The sequence below is a fragment of the Lonchura striata genome, chromosome 1A (assembly GCF_050655825.1).
Source record: "Lonchura striata isolate lonStrDom1 chromosome 1A, ASM5065582v1, whole genome shotgun sequence".
In the NCBI taxonomy this organism is placed as follows: domain Eukaryota; kingdom Metazoa; phylum Chordata; class Aves; order Passeriformes; family Estrildidae; genus Lonchura; species Lonchura striata.
This window is the reverse complement of record NC_140741.1, coordinates 22,585,001-22,602,745: the sequence shown is the minus strand read 5'-3', so window position 1 is coordinate 22,602,745 and position 17,745 is coordinate 22,585,001. Positions and strand designations below refer to the sequence as shown.

General features: G+C 34.1%; 1 protein-coding gene across 8 annotated transcripts in view; it reads right to left on the bottom strand.

The window, feature by feature from the left end:
• PARPBP (PARP1 binding protein) overlaps positions 1-17,745 on the bottom strand; it is a 38,178-nt gene that overhangs the window by 3,254 nt on the left and 17,179 nt on the right. For all 8 annotated transcript variants that reach the window (XM_085570301.1, XM_085570295.1, XM_085570296.1 and 5 more), the window contains 3 exons: positions 11,914-12,097; positions 7,726-7,904; positions 6,412-6,493 (listed from right to left, as the gene is read on the bottom strand). In XM_085570301.1, coding sequence (XP_085426427.1) covers positions 6,412-6,493; positions 7,726-7,904; positions 11,914-12,097 — 445 coding nt within the window. The remainder of the gene's footprint in view (positions 1-6,411; positions 6,494-7,725; positions 7,905-11,913; positions 12,098-17,745) is intronic.

The following is a 17,745-nucleotide window of genomic DNA, read 5'->3' as shown; positions in this document are numbered from 1 at the left end:
TATCACATTCATATTGCAAGAGGCAAAGAAGTCAATTTTTCAAAGTTGATTAATCTAAAATAAATACAGCATGAAGAACATAAAATTTGAGCTAGAAAGCCTGACAGTTACCATTCTATAACCAACAATAAATGCATGGGTTATTTATAAACAGTGTTTCTTTTTACCACTCCAATTTGACACTTCACTAATTCAGTTTGTAGGGATAGAATATGTGGAGTCAACAGACAGAAGTCAAGCTCAAATACTGAAAAAGTCACAACATGAACCCATCTGTGTTTCAACTTCACTAAAGATTGAAATATGCCTATTGCATTACATATCAGTGAGGTATTTGCAAACAGGTCACAAAGCTCTACCAAATCAGACTGTGGATGCTAGAACTAATCTAGAGGATGTATATATGGTGTAAGACAACTTGTTGAAGCAGTCAAGCTTTTCAACTAGTCTACCAACATATATTCACTACAGTTCTGTACAGAATTGTATTACATTGGTGGAATACAATAAGCACATTTAACAGCTTGAAGGCAGCACAAGGGAGCACAAGTCTAGCACTGAATTAGAAAGTAGAGCTTCACTGAAATGTTTTTAAGAAGAAACATGAACCTAAAATTTACTTGGAGCACACAATGAAGCCTGTTAACAGCTTGAAAAAGCTCTTAGAAAAAAGCCCTTAGAGTTTTTTTACATTAAATTGCCTAAAATTCACTGCTTTAAGAGCACCATTCCAATGACCAAGAGCTCTGGGAGAGAAAAAATGTTTGGAGATCAGTTTGCTAATTGAGTAGCTGTACACAAATGGCACACAATGAACTCAGCTTTACTATTCCTTCTCTTCACAAGCAAGTTGGATGTTGCTCTTACCCCCACACAAAGAAAGGTTCTGCTGCATTTCAGAAAAAAATGTTCATTGTTACCACTCTTCAGCTGGGAGAAAGTAGGATAGAATTTACAACTCTTTCAGCACAGGTAGGTGAATTAGAAGTTCTAATAAGCAGATAAAGCAGTACATTCTCCCACCTTGACATCTGTATCTAGAGAAAGGTTTCAGTTGTTCAAGATGCCCATATAAAACAGTCACTTTTATGTGGAATATTAATGGTGCATGCTCTATTTATTTCTAAAAGTTAGATTATAATCTGTTCCAGATCTCCTTCCAGCATCTGCATACAGTACTGCCAATATTTAGTCACTAAGAATGTTGAGATTTGGTTTTTATGCACTGGAATGGCATAATAGAATTTGAAAACCTACATCAGTAACAACAAACACATGTTTTTATTTTCTAGCCAAACAATTAGAGTACTAGTTGAAAGAGAAAAAGAGAAAGAAAATTTATTTTCTCCATCCTTACCCTTGTCCTTTGAGAAAAAAAATATTCAAGGTAAGTTGAAAGAGGAAGTTGGAAAAGGGACAGGAGTACAAAGGGACGAGTAACAAAATAGTAACATGCCAAACCAAGGCATGTTATTAAAAAAATATCCTGAATATCTCAGGTATTAACAGCTTTTATTGTACTGAAACAATAATTATTTTTTTTTAGCATGATATTGTACCAGCCTTTGCTATCCCAAAATAACCTGCTACTGTTTTGAGAACATAAACCCCAAATCACCTCATTATTGGCTTTCAAACCAAACTCACAGCTATGGATACTAAAAGTAGTTTACAGGTCATGTAGAAATAAAAATGTAATTTTCTACACAAATGTGGTTTATCAACTGACACCAAGTCTTTCCTCAGATTTTGTGCTGAACATATAACCTTCTCTCCTCTACTAAACTACTAATCAACTTTGGTGCTCTCCATAATTATACTGCACTTAGGAAATAACTATTTCTTGCAACAATAGATGAAGCCACTACCTGAAGAGGATTGTTTTCTCTATTACTATGGCTCTTCTGTTCACAGTTACAGCGGGCATACAAGAAAACTCTTGATAACTTCCTGTTGATAGTTTTCCAAGTCACAGTTTATTTGTACTGGAATCACAAATAGGCAAAACAATTCTCTCAAGTAACAGCATTTAGAGAACTAAGCTATGAAAAATAACAGCAGTGCATGAAGCTAGATATTAAGTCATTTTATAGAGACATGAAAAAGTCACATGAGAAAGGCAGACCAGGATTTTTGCTTTGTGGAGCTTTTTTCTTGGAAGGATTTCTATACAAAGTAAAATTACAATGAACTTCAAGCATGCCAAGATTTGTTAGAGTCCTTAAGCCACAAATTCTTCTTAAAACTAGATCTGCAGCTATGTTCCCAGCTGGAGGGAAATAGTGCCTCATATAGGAAAGGTTGTCTCCGGATACATTAAGAAAAAAACCACACCAAACTACTGAAAGTCCTTGCAGCTGTTTCAGGGTAAGTCTGCTAACAATGCAGCAGGATTTCTAAAACAATATATCAAAAGGCCAAAATAATCTTAACTTTACAAAAAAAAGATCTCTTACACTCTGATATATTGCATGCTTACAGCCTAATAAATTTGATTCTTCAATTCTCAGTTCTGAAGTTCTCAGTTCCATTCAGTCACATTAGTTCAGGAACAGGATTTCACCTACAACTTGAAAATCTCAATATTTTGCAGTGCAGAACAAAGATGAAAATCTTATTATGCAACATTTTTGTCCTAAGTTGCTCCTCAGCCTAAACAAAGCAGGTTACTGTAACAGCCTGTTCATTCCCCTCTCACACCACTAAGCAAAGCTTTAATAACCCATTGACATCTACAAAACAACTAGTCAACAACAGGGCTTCTATTCATTTCACATAAATATAAATATGTCTCAAAAAAGCAGATATAAGGATGGATGAACCCTTATCAGATTAAACAACTCTCTCCTGTCCACTGAACCTTCTTATGTACTTCAATAAAGTAGACAAGAGACATAAGGACAGCTGACAAGAGACATAATTTAATACATGTTCCACAGACCTTTCTGAATTAAAGACTCCTACAAAATACCACTCACCAGAAGACATTTCACTTAAACAATAGATAAACTAGAGACCCAAAGGAAAGGGTTCTTCCCAAAGGAAAAACCAAGTTTCATATTCTTGTTCTTACCTACTTCTGCTAGAGGAAATGAATCAATGCAACATGCTATTTCCCTAGACTTCTTTCTCACCAAGCAATAAGAGCAACAACTTTGCTTTCCAACAAATGCCAATATAGTTAGGTGATATTTCTGTGTTACTTCCAGTATTTAATGAGGGTTGAAAAAGAAAAAATATTTCCCTGTCATTCACCACTGCCAGAAATTTGTATTGGCACAATGGAAATATCCACAAGATTTATTTTATTTCTGAACAGCAATTCCAGTTCACAGCTACATGTTTATTTTATCCACTGTCCTTCTTTTTAGATACTAAAACACATACTGATGACATGCCCTACGTCTAAATATTATCAATCTGCACTCCTCCGTGTAATTCCACAGAAGTTGAGAAATCAGTTCCGCTTAAGGAAAGTGGGCACAACAACATTTTATCTCTCGCTTATTTTTTTTAATTTTATTTTTAGTTAAGGTGTCTCTCTTTTTTCTTTCTAAATTGTACTAAATTTCTTCATTTAGAAATAGAGACTTAGCATACAACCAAACTAAGCACTACTACTATGTTTTTCTTCCCTTCTCAAATACCATGGAAAAGGCAACTTTTATGGGATAAGTCCTAATGAGATATCCTTAACTTATGCTGTAGATTAACCACCTAACACCTGTCAGAGGCAGCATGGTAAAAAGGTATTTAGGGTAGTCTTTTGGAACTAACATTACCATCACACATATGGCTAAAGAAACTTCTCTGAAGGAGCACAGATATTGAGAAGAAACATAATATTGCTACTCCCTTATTCAAAAAACAAAATATCTGGTATCTCCTGAATCAATTGCTAACATGAGTGCACTATGCATAACAAAATTTGTAACTAAAGTTTACAAGCAACCTGTACATATTTCAAGATGTTTGCATGGAATAATAATGGAGGTTGACTCAGTGTAAGAGGGTGGTAAATATTACCACACCACTTGACATCTATAGCTATGGACAAGGAATTCTTTGTGCTACATGCTGTACAGTAAGGACAGAAAAAAATTTATTTCTACCAAGAGACATTACAATCCTAGACAAGAAATATATGGATTCACAGCGAAAGGAACTGAAATTAGTCACTGTAATGGGCATTCATCTCAACAAAAAGCACTACTAAGATTTGAGAAGAGGTTGATTTACAGGTTTGAAAGGAGTATAACGAGTTCTGCAGATATCTATAGGAAATCCCTTCAGCCATAAGAAACAGTGTAAAAGCTAAAAGGGTTCAGGTGAAAATTGACAAATGAACAACAAAGACTGGTACTGCAGGCTGAATATAAGCAAGGGCAGAGCAAAGCAGCAAATCAAATAATCAATGGATTCAGACAGGCTAAAACAAGTAGTTTATATATACCACAATTTAAAGGAACAGACTGATACAAACACTAGGATGGCATCTAGTGTCCAATCACTTTGATAACAATCAGAACAGTAATCTCAGTAAAGGAATGTAGGCTAAAGTTGCAACTATCAAGTCCAAGAAAAACATACAGCAGCACATCAAAAACTAAAAGTGAACGCCTAGTAAATTACACTTGAGTAGACATAGAGATAAAGAAAAATATTCCAGAAATGCCATGTAGTGAAAATATAACATGTACAATGCCTCCTTCAGTGTTATAGTAATACATCAGAAAAGACAGACCTGCCACCTCAAGATCAAGAGCTGGGTATCCACAGGATAGTGCAGAATTAATAGAAGGTGCCAGTTTTGACAAAAGGGACACTTAGGTCACTCTAATCTGTGAACTCTTGATAGATGAAGTTTTGCTTGTAGATGTATGCAGCCAGAAAGAAGGTACAGAAAGAGAAAAGAAGAAAAAGATAGACTTAAAAGAATATGGAGAAGTAGAAACATGCAAAAGAAACTGTAGAAATTTTTAGAGACGTAGAGAGAAAAAAAACCTGAAAATAAAATGAAAGATCAACATTTTAAGAAAAAAGTAGGATTTTATGTAAGAGGGCAGAAATCAAAAATGAATGACAAAACTGAGTCTTAGTTATAAAAGTCATTACTTGTTTGGCAACAATAATTTTACTTGACTCATATTTTTGCTTGTTTCTGTCAAAAACATGTCAAACTAGCAAATGTCTCAATTGTGGCAGGTAACTACTTTTAGATAATTTTTGCACTTTGATCCTGAACACAACCATTCATGCATCCAATTATAAAAGTTTCATTAAGAGAATGATATATTTAAACATTTTACGTAGACATTATGACACATTTTTGCTATTTGATGAGTAAAGCCGCAATTTAAATATGATGTTTACATAAAATGAAGATCCTATATCAATTTTTCATAATTTGCCTATGAGTTTTAAACTAAATTTCACCCTAATTAGTGCATGTATCCAAAATGCTCGTCATTGACCCAATCCACATAAAAGGACTCAGAATGAAGTTGGAGCATATTTAAAATTCATGCTGAAAATAATAACAGTGCTTTTCATTTTGATGTCTTTCTACTTCTTAGACATGCATTATGTGTTCAAGTTTATCTAATGTCCAGTGAAAACTATTCTCCATCATGCTGTTCTAGAACCAGTTCTGATGGCTTAGAACACCTCTTCCTATCACACTAATTAGATTTGTGTTTTTACATATTGTCAGGACTAAAGCTGTAAAAAATATTATGCCACTACTTTTATTTAGCTTTCTGTTTAAATACTGCAGAAGGCAAGCTCTGCCTCCATCAATGTTCAAGTTTTTCAATTTTAAGGAAATACTATGTAAAATGCAGTACCCTGAAAGACAACAACTTTCAGAAACATGGTTCTTTTGAATAGAGCCCCTCATAATATCAATGTGCTCTTAGTAAATTTCCATTTCATCTACAAAAAGCAAACATTAACATCTTTATTTTACTGTTCACAAAGAAATGTTATAGAAATGTCCTCAGATTGGTACAAATCAAAAGCATCAAAGAAAAAAAGGCACTTTTTCAATGTCTGTTTTATCAGAACTAAAATCATGTGCTTGCCTTCAAGTTTTATCTCTGCTTTCATATACCTTGGTTTATTTCTATGGTCCTGAAATACACAGGTAAATGAAGAGAGTGAGTACACCATCACTAAGAAATTTTCATTAGGAAGTACTTTGAAATTTAAAGGCTCTCTTTTCTGCAGTTTTAGATATTTCTATTCATATTACAATACTGCTCTAGCTTGGCCAATTACTACAGGTAAAACACAATTACATTTCTTTGACTATGGGATGAAAATCTCAAATACCTGGCTGAAATATAACACTTACTTTTATCACTATTATTACAATGCCTCTATAATTGCATAGCAATTCCTACAGAGTACCTTAATTACTTTTTCATCCATAGATTTCAGAATACGTTGTCTGAGAGGTTTTGGAGAAGAGCCATTGGATCGTGCTGGAGATCTAAAAAGAGGTAAGTATTTAGAACATGTAAAATCAATTCATTAATAATAACTGTTGCCATACCAAGTTCCTCAGAAACAGAAAGGCAAAGAGCTTTACCCTCCAAGCTTTACCTTATTTTCTACCTTCCTAAGGAACCACATGTACTGTGACAACTGAAGAGAGCACAGAGAAACCAAACCTACAGTTCCAGTTTCTGGTACTCATTTCGCAGTGCGTTTCCAATATTGTAGCTCTGCAGACACAGTATTATCAATATTTGTAATGCTAGTGAGGATCTTCTAAGCCACCATTCTACTTACACCCTCCTGAATAGCATTTGGTTGACATTCAATATAGCTTTCCACATATTTCACACAAAATGTTTCCACTATCTTACATATCATTATCTAAGTAGGTACATACATCAATGAAAAGATTTTATGCCTATAATGAAAATAATTAATGATGCATATAAAGGGGAATTTTTTGGTCTTGAAATAAGAACTAACCTGTTCATTTTAAAGTAATTACTACTCTGTTTAAGGTCATGGCAGATCAATGAGGACAGGTTCTTCAACAATAATTCATTATTTATGTAGCTCATTTTATCCAATTTTTCATAAATAAAATTTGGTTTGTTTAACTTGTTTTTTATTGTATTTATTTCTAGTTATCTCTGGTGCAAAATTTCTGCCAGCCTTGCATTGGTTCTCCTGTTTTAATTGCCAAAATATGAAGCTTGAAAATAGCTTCATCATGTTACTGTCTCCCCTATCATTCATGAATCCTCTTTGTAACCATAATTCTTTGTAACCAATACTCTTTGTAACCAAATTCTCAGCATCCTGTTTTTTTCAACAACTGATGATTCCTCAGGAACAGTGACTAAATAAATCATCACTGCTTCTTCAGTGCACGGATAGATGAGTTTCCTTGTCAGTGCCCACAGAAATGGGTTTTTGAGTGTCCTTCATAGAGTTTGTCCAGCCCAGAAATGTACTATATCAAAAAATTCATGTTATAAAAGTATCTTGAAAACGCAGAAATTGCAAATGAAGACTTAGAAAACTTTTGAAAACTCAAAACTGCTCTAAAATTGCTATCGTTTTACACCTAATCTCACAGCAGACTGCACATTGGTTATTTGCTTTGTGTAACATCAGTGCTTTGTTCGACTCAGATCCTTTAAAAAAAAACAAGAAAAAAAAAAGCACAAAGTAACACAACAAAAGCAACCTCCTAATACTCACCTGAAGAGTGTCAAAACAGAGGTGATGCCACACAAATTTAAGCTTTCATTGTCACACAACAGATCTGCTTTGTTCTGGGTAGGAGGACTGACAGCTTCTTCATCCAGAAGAACTAGCAAGACCTTTACAGTATCTCTGCCACAATATGCAGTGCCATGATTTATGGAATGCAATTTTGGCTGAAGGTAAATAAAAAAAGGAAGATAAAACAGCAAAGTCCAGCAAGCCAGACCAATAGGTCGCCTCCAAAATCAATCCACATCAGCACAAGTAAGGGGAATTTATGCAGAATTTCTCCATGGGAATATTTTTCTCATCCCAAGTAGTTAGTGGAGTTTAGATGAGTGACAGCTATGTGTATACACTGATGAGCAAGTCACAGGGAAAAATATATAAATCTATGCTGAAACTGTGCAGCAGAAATGAACTTTCTGTTTTCTGCTACACAAACACATTCTGTGAAGTCCAACAACTCTGACTACCAATCTGCTAAAGCAGTTGGTTAAAAGTGAGATTTCCATCAAGATATGACAACAGATGTATGTGGCACCATTTCCTGTTGTTTGGGTGAATTGCCCATGATTTTCCACAAGAATAAAGAATTCCTTAAAGAAAAAAACCAATCCACATCTGGAAGTGCTCAGTAACAGTAAGCAGTAAAGATGGAGAAATCCATAGCCACTGTGGGACTTAAAAAATCTTGAAAGTTGCTATATTTTTCTTCAAAGGTATTAGGAATTCCACAGAGAAATTTAGGGCTTAATACACAGTGGTAGTTATTTAAAAACTATAGGTTCTCCTATTCACTAATACACAGAAACACTGAATACCCTGACTTTATTCTGAAGGGCAAGACAAGCAATGAACTGCATTTATCTAATCAGTTAACTGTTTTTAAACACAGTCTTGAAAAGATCAAATTCTATTTTTCTCTCTATTTGATTACACCAATTAGTGCATGTAGCTTTCAAGAAACCATAGCAACACGTGTCAGTCAGCTACTATAAGTTATAATCAATAGCTAGAAATAGCAATTACAGAAATGGTTGTTATTTGGCTTTACAGAACTGGCCTATTTCAGTACCATTTAATTTCCTCAAAATTTATTCTGAACCTCTTCAGTTACATCACCATAACATAGATTTTTATTAAAAGTCATGTGTGCCATCGTGAATTTGTCTTATTGAAAGAAGTAAAAACTTGGCACCATGTTGACTGATGACACACAAAAAAAAAATCTTTAGAAATAACTTTCAGAAATCTCAAATACTACAACACCAGAGGCTTATTCTATGTATTAACCATGGACAAAAGTCCAAGGCAAAATAATAACTCTAAGACAACAAAAAGATCTCAGTACGACAAAAAGAAACCCATGCTTATAAATAAGCCTAATAATAAATCAATTTTTTTTTAAACAAAATAGTTCCAGCCAGAATCCATCTACAGTAGTAATTTTCTTAGGAAGACATAAATCATAATACCTATTAATCACTCATGCAGGCTTCAACACAAAATAGTGCTTCCTGCTGCATAAAGTAGTAACTTCTCCTGGAGCTCTAGATTATTCTAAACCAGGTATTTGCAGGAAAACTGAGCAATGGTGGAAGAAAACTGCCACTGCCAGGAGAAATGCAAATATTTTTCTAATGAAGTTACACTTTTTAGGTACATTTTATGAGGAAGCAGCCTTGAGCCAGTGGAGGCAGAATTTTCACCTCTATACTTAAAGATCCTATTTTAAATTTGCACTCAAAGAAACTATTTAATCTCTTGCATAGGAAAAAAAGCCTAACATCCTATCAACCCAAAATTTAAACTCAATATAGATATTTTTTCAGAAAAATTATAGTATCAAGGGGTTTTCTTACTAAGTGAAATCAAAACAAAACCCCCAAGCTCTATGTAAGAATCAGAATAAAGCATTAATCTTTGCCGTCCTGAGATCTTAATAGAACAATACAGATGCTCTAATTTGTAATAGAGCTTGAATTAATTTGGAAAACTTTTTTTTGGACTTTTTAAATTTTGATCCTCTTTTCATTACAAAATGAAATCTACCCTTCCATATGTTTAGTAAAATGTTCTTCCACACCAAATTCCACTAAAATATGTCATTTGATATCACTATGTTAACATTTGTCTAAGCTCCCTTTTCTACTCCTCAGCTCTCCGAATTCTATGCTTAAGGGTAATTGTTAAAATAGAAATTCATCACAATCTCCACAGATTTCACTTATATCAACAAAAAGAAATCCCCACATCAAAATAGTAAACACAGCACTGATAAAGGCACACAATTTACACACATTCTAACCCTCATCTCTTCACAAGTACAAAAAAAAAAGTTTCCCCATACTTTGCCTGTTCTCTACCAATGTTCAGTCCACATTTTACCCATTACCTCTCTCAACTACTGTCCTTATCTCTAATTCCTCAGGCCCACAAAGGACTGTGCTGGTTGACCCTGGTTAGCTGCCAGGTGCTTGCCAAACTGTTCTATTCTTCCTCCTAAACAGAGCAGGAAGTGAAAAAATCTTGAAAAAAGCTCATGGGAGTAAGATGAGGACAGATTGTTCACTTACAAATCACAGGCAAAACAAATTTGACTTCATGAAATTAATCTAATTTATTGACATTTACTCATAATGGGATCCCTTCCTTCTTCCTGGACTCAACTACTCTCAACTTTTCTACCTCCTTCCCTCAAATGGCACGGGGGGATGGGGAATGAGGATTGCAGCCAGTTCTTCCTTATGCTCTTTGTCTTCTCTGTGTGGAACACCTCCCATGGGATACAGCCCTTCATGACCTTCTCCACTGCAGGTCCTCCCCACATCAGGATACAACCATCTTCACCTCAACAAGGATGATATTAAACATTTCTACAGAGTCAGACTACGAACTTCTGGAGAACAGTAAGAAATAAATATAATTTTGGAAAAGAAATGGTGAATTTCTCTAAAGAATAAAGTTTTAGTAAAAAGCTTTTACCTGGTCATTATAATGATCTACATAAATTTTTTAAGTTTTATTGGTAACATAAGTAGCTAAATAAAGACAGAACTGATGGCAGTTATAATTTTCTCAGATGGGAAAGAGAAACAAATAGAAGGATATGAAAAGGAAACAGGGAAATACATCATTCATAGCAAACAGGAAAATGAGGATGAAATATATATCCAACATACTCTGTTGACACACAGATTTAGACCAGCTTAACTAGCCAATAGGGTCTGACTGGTTTTAGCAGTCTTAAAGAAAAAGGATACTGAAGGTTAATTTGTTAAAAATCTTTTACTACCATGGCATAAATCCAATGACTTCACAAAAAGCATCCTAACAATTCTAAACACATTGAAGGTGTCTATATATTTTTTAAATTCGCTAGGAAAATAAAATACATTAGTGTCAGGACAATTAGATATCTTATACATCAATGATATAAAATAAAATAAATAGTTGGTTGATTTTTTCATCACAAAAAGATAATATAAACCAGAATAGATTCACAGTACATGCACCACAAATAGAAGTCTTGGATTATGCCCTCAACACCTAATTTAGAGAACTTTAAATATCTTGATTCCTTCAATTAATACTTTCAATAGTGTTAAAAGAGAAAATCTTACACATGTTTGTTTAGGGCTTTAATTCCCTTCCCACTCCACATTTTACCATGCTTTAGATTTCTGATATATTCAACCTTACTTTGAAGGCGTTACCCTTTGAAATACTTGATGCTGGACTAATTAAAACCTGCGTATTTTAATAAAAAATTACTGATACATGTTCCAAACCTTAATTCTACTTTCATGAGGTTCTTTTGTTTGGAAATTTGTTAGATTTACTGCTTTGAAATTAATGGCAAATCTGACACTAAGTATCTACATTTATAATTACTGCGCAACCAAATTAAGCTTTGAAGAGTATTTTATTTGCCATTTTAAGGTAAGAAATTTAGTTTATGTAAATCAGTTATTTGATATTCACAGTATAATCCTCAAGTATAAGTCTTTCAGCAAGTGTAAAATCACATTGTAGAGGAAATTACTACTTTAATTCAGTTAGGAAAAAGATTATACTCTATAGATAGTCTTTTAAAAATGTAAAATAAACAAAACAGGCAAAAGATTTTTGCTTTCTTATAACACTAAACAGTCAAAAGAACAAAAGAAGTCCCATTACCCGTGCTGGACTGACTCCAGTAGTGCTAGCATTCAAGGTTTCCTGTTGTGAATCGATAATATTTTTAATCTTCAAATCCAAGTCTTCTACAGCTTCCTCTACTGCCTGACAGAAAGGATCCCCATTGCTTCGGCCTTTTATCAAATGCATCTTCACTGTTGACAGAATTCGCCCCCCTGCGATTCTGAAAATAGGCACAAGGTCATCTCCACATTAATCTTGGCAACACTTGAGTACACCTATTAGTGCTGAACATAGGCAGCCTTCACTGCTCATCAGAGACAACAGCTTTGATCTTTTAAATCAAACAGCAGCGTAGACATATTGTCCAACACAATAGTTTGCTACAAAAGAAATTATAAGGTAATGAATTCAGCATTTAGCAATACTCTGAGCTGCAATACATAACAAATGACCCCTTAGAAGTTCAAAGAAAAGTACTTTCTTTAAACCTGTATTTATAGTTTTCTTCAAACTGTTAAGTGTAAACAAAATTCTTCACTCAAACATGCATTCCTGTTTAATACCCATTAGATCTGAGTCTTTTGTGCTTTGTGAAAGAACTTCAAAATCCCAATCTTCTTTCAGTTTTATTTAAATAGATAGTAATTAGACCATATGAACTTCCCTATTAGCTATAAAGGCACACTCCATTAATCTCTTTCTTCAGCACATGTGTCTGACTACTTTAATTAAGATTTTGTGAAAAAGAGAATAAGCTCCTCGAGTTAAAAGCGTAACAATTTTTTTCCATCACCTAAACAAAATAGTTTGTATGTTTTACCATTGCTTTGTCTTGGGCAAAGAAAATAAAGCATTACAAGAACCACTCAGCTCTCCTATATAATAACACATCTCTTCCCAAAAACTGTTTTTTTTTCCTAAATGAGGTTTGCAGTTCACATCAAAGCAGAAATGCAGCATCCTGAGCTGTCATTGGCACCTACAGTAGAATTTTTTATACATTTATGTACATTAGTACACTAATGATGCTGCAAATGACAGTTCTGTCAAAACCCCAAAGCAATGGTTTCGCTATTCCAGGTCATATATCCAAGAGTGACATGACTCAGTTTTCAGCTTCCTCCATCCTTACTGGCTTCCTTCATATTCCTCTGCCAACTTGCCCTAGAAGGATACCTTGCAAATGCAAATAGAGATGTATTCTGTACACATTAAATTCTGAAGATAAATTTTAGAATTCCAGTTGGGAGAACCTTCATCAAATTAAACTTTGCACGTCTACATTCATATAAAATACAAAATAATTGGGCAGAACTAGATAAGAATAGGAAATAGGTCAGGAAAAATAGTTTGTATTGTTTCCACTTAAAATACATGGAGGGAACTCGGCCAGAGACCTTACTGCTTTGGCTTATTATGGCTGAAAAAGACTCTTCTAAATAACTTGAAAAATCTGACATTAACATGAAACTTTGGAGGGGGGATTGTTATTGGGTATTTTTAAATAGGAAGAAAACAAAATATTTCCACACAATTCTCAACTTCAACTTTTACAGACTAAAGATTATACAATTCACATTAGATTTTCAGGTTTCATTAAACAGAAAAACTTATGCTTTGAAGAAATTTAAGCACAGTGTACACACTTGGCCAAAGGAAAAATCACCATGTCCAGTCTCTCTGTAGACAGGTCAAGATCCATCCAGATCCTGGAAATGAAAGTTTCAAAAAAAAAAAAATCTATTGTACCACTTTTCCAACCCCCACATCTCAATCTAACCACAAAAGAATAAAAAGTTCAGAGGGAGGGAAAAAAAATCCACTGCAAGTTGTCAAGAGGTAAAGGGAGAGAAATGTTGAAGAAGAGTTCTGTTTCAGAGATGCATACAGGAACTGCAGCCAAGTCTCCTGATGATTCTTGCCAGACTGATCTGTTTTCCTCAGTCCTAAACTTATATTTTCCAAAATCATATCCTTAAATGAGAGAAGTATTAAATTAAATGAGAACTAAACCTAGAACTTCAAGAAAAATGAGCAGGTGAAGGGATTGATTAAAATTCCCAACGAAAACCAGGTTCAGTTATTTCTGTCTACACATCTGTTGAGCTTACTTGTAAATAAGCAATAAATTTATCATTTCCACACATTTAATATATATACCCATATAAATGCTGAAAGAAAAAATATTATTATACAACTAGTAATGGGCACTAGCACAGTTAATTAACATAAGTATGCCCTTAATTTAAATGCTTTGCTCTGCATGTAACTCAATTATAGATTCATAGATTTTCAATGGGAAGAAACAAACCTTTCACAAAAATATTTTCTATGTTTATTTTTTTGACTCTATTACCCAATGCCAACTAAAGATATTTGCTAGTAGAAATAAAGTTAATCACATCTTCTCCCCATATTCCTTCTTTTCCAGGAAAGAGTTCCAGTCTCCTATCAGATATACAGAGTACTAACTGGAGGAAGGGTAAGTTTATTTATACTGCAACTAGAATTTTCATCAACAGGCCAAGACATAAAATGCTGATTCAATGTGTGTGAGTTAGTACTGAAATGCCCTGCCACACCTTATGCCATTTCACACTAGAACATAACATGTGTTGTGTCATATTAGTGTTGTGCCATTAGTCATATATATTTGTGTGTATGTATATTCATATAGATATATATAAGATGCTGAATTTGGTTATTAGAAGCGTTTCTAGTGAGGTTCAAAAAGATTAACTAAAAGCATGATGATGAAAGGAAAATGTGGTAAAAAAGCACCTGGGGTGTTTGGGGTTTTGTTTATTTTACAAATATGACACCCTATTACAGATTGCTCTGATATTACTCTTTCATACATTCATATTGCTCAGAAGATCATTTGAACTTGAATGAACTTTAAAATATCTGATATTACACTAAAAAATTTATACAAATAAAATTAGGTTGGAAGCTGTTATCCACTTTGCAGCTCCTAACAGCCAGAAGAACCACAAAAGTTTTTTTTTAATATGTAATTACATGGCATCTCTTATGATGATTTTTATAGCAGCAAAATAACTTTTGTTCTTTTTAATTCCAAAAGAGAAGAAAAAGACTAGTTGAATTCAAGAATTAACTTGATACATTAAACAAAGCAATACCGTTTGTCTAAGGCAATTGGAAAGACCTTACCCCTTCTAGTCAGTGCTCTTGCTAAAAAGGCTTCTGTGATGTTCCATTCAGATCACAGGCTACTGATAAGAGGTACTCTAGGATAAAGTGCTTCAGTATCACATGCATAAGTCTAAACTGCATCAAAGGAGAACTCTTACCAAATCCAGTCATATAGTCATCAGTTGCCACTATGACAGAGGTTGTAAAATAGTGTTTTTTTTTAAAGCTAGTAATATGATGCTTTTCAGAGTCACATGCAACCTTTCTTTCCTAAAAAGGTATGAGTTGAAAGAAAATTCAACTAGAAAACCAAATTCTATATTTTTCTATGACAGAAATAACCCAAGGAAATTCATCAGTGTACTTTTAAATGGAAGAAAAACCCCAACACTTTAGAAACAACCACCTTCCACTGTCCAACAGAATGTTTAAACACATATGCCTGGAGTCAGTAGCACCATGGCAATCCTCCAGTGAATGGGTCCAATCAAGTCCAAACATGACCATCAGTATGAAAATTCGCAACTATTTTAGACCAACTGAGAGGAGTGGCTTACTTTCTTCAGCTTTAACCGACACTAAAGCAGTGGTCAAGCAGGATTCAGCTCACCTGTTTCATAGCTAGAGGAAAACAAATGTCTACATATAGATAAAATTAATCATATATTAAAAATGCATTATTTGCACCAGTGCTTCTAAAGAGTTAAAAAAAAAGTGCAATGTAAAAACTCTACCTGTTACCCAGGTACCGGACAAATCTGATCTTTTGTCACCAGTTTCTCCTACCAAAAAATACTCACAGATCTTGTGCCCCCTTCAAGCCTTTGTGTCTTACATCATCTGAGTCCCAACCTCACCCTTTTCTATCTAATTTTCCTTATCAAACTATCTTTTCTTATGTAGAAGTAACTAATTTAAAGAAACTTATAGCACACCTTGTCTATTTTGTTCTGACTGAGATTATAAACAATATAAAAACATTTTTTAGATTATAAACAATATAATATCCTCTGCTTACCAAAAACCTAAATGACATCAGCAAGAGCTCTTCCTCCAGAACTCAGGCCTTAGTGTGAAAAGCTAATATGGTGCAGGAGCACTTGTATTTATTTTCTGGAAATATGTCCTTTTTGGAAAAGACTAAAATAGCATAAACAAGGAAAAAAATGTTAAGGATATGGACAATATTCAAAAGCTGATAAAAAGCAGAACAGAGTCCTGAAGTCTCTTCCAAGAAGAGAAAAGAATAGATCAAAATTCTATTATACTAAGGTCAACATTTTTATTCATTCATTTCAACTTCAACAGAGGTAAAAAATAGTTAAATATATAGCTATCTGACTTCAGTAGTGGGAATAAGCATCTCAAAAGACAACACAAACACTCAGTGCTCAAAGGGTGGGAGGAGATCACAGCCTGTTTTCCTTGTTATGGATTTAATAGATGTTTTAGAACTTGACAACAACTACTCAGTTATCCAAATTTTTAATTTAGAGCTACAGGAAGAGAGCATCAGTAATTCCATTCTCAAACACCAAGCAGCAAGATATCAACTAGAGCTTGATCTACCTGGGTAGAAGAATGGGACAAACTGTATCTAGGCAGAAATACTATACAAATGTTTCTAACAGAGCAGTAACGGCTTTTAAAGTAAATCGAAAGGCATATTTCTTATGTTATAGCCATAAATTTACAAAAAAAAAAAAATAGCAATTCATTTTCATTTAGAGTTCAAAAGTTTAACAATAAAATCTTATTGGTGAACTTCTCTAGATTTTTAAATATATTTGTAAAAGAAAAAACACTATATCAAAACACTCATCGTACTCAAAAATTCCACCTCCAGCAATGGATGTATGATTATTAATCTAATTTTCTTGACGATATCAAAATTAAGTGAAGACTCTTCCTTAGACCTTCTGGAGTTTCACAGATAATTATATCCATAACAAAAACACAGCAAAAAAACATTTGTTGAAGAGTATTTTTCCATCTTGCTGCTTTTGCTGTATTGGCTAAAATGTCTTTCAGCTTGTTGGGAGGAACTAGAGTGACTCTTCATATTTCTCCATCCCAAGATTTGCTACTCAGGTCTGGTGACAAAGTTGCTATAAAAGTAACTAAGTATTCTTCCTAGAATAAGTCTTGATAAGCAGCCATTAAATTCCCTGTGAGAAAATCTTAAAAGGCAAAGGAACTCAGGCAAGCTGTTATTAATTATAATAACATAAATTATATTATACTATAATAATATTACAAGCACAGGACCATTCAATCACAACACTTAGGAAAATATGCAGAAATATCAGCAGACCAGCTTGGCTAAACAGTGAACTGATGACAGAGCTTGAATGCAAAAAGGCTTCACAAAGAATGGTGGAGAAGGGACAGATTGCAAACAATCTAGAAACATCAGCTGGGCATTTTGGGATGCTATCAGGAAAACCAAAGCTCAGCTGGAGTTGAGAATTACAAAGGATGTTAAAGGAGCTTCACCTGCTGAACAAAGAAAACGAGGGACCTTTGCTAAAAGGCAGATTTTGCAACAGTGTGGGCACAGATAAAACAGAAGTACTCTGTGCCTTCTTCACCTCAGTCTTTACCAACACCCTGATTAGAGAAATTTTTCAGAAAAGAGCTGCCAGCAGTGGATAAAGATCAAATCAGGCTTCACTTGACAGTACTGAGTATGTTCAAGAACACTGAACCAAA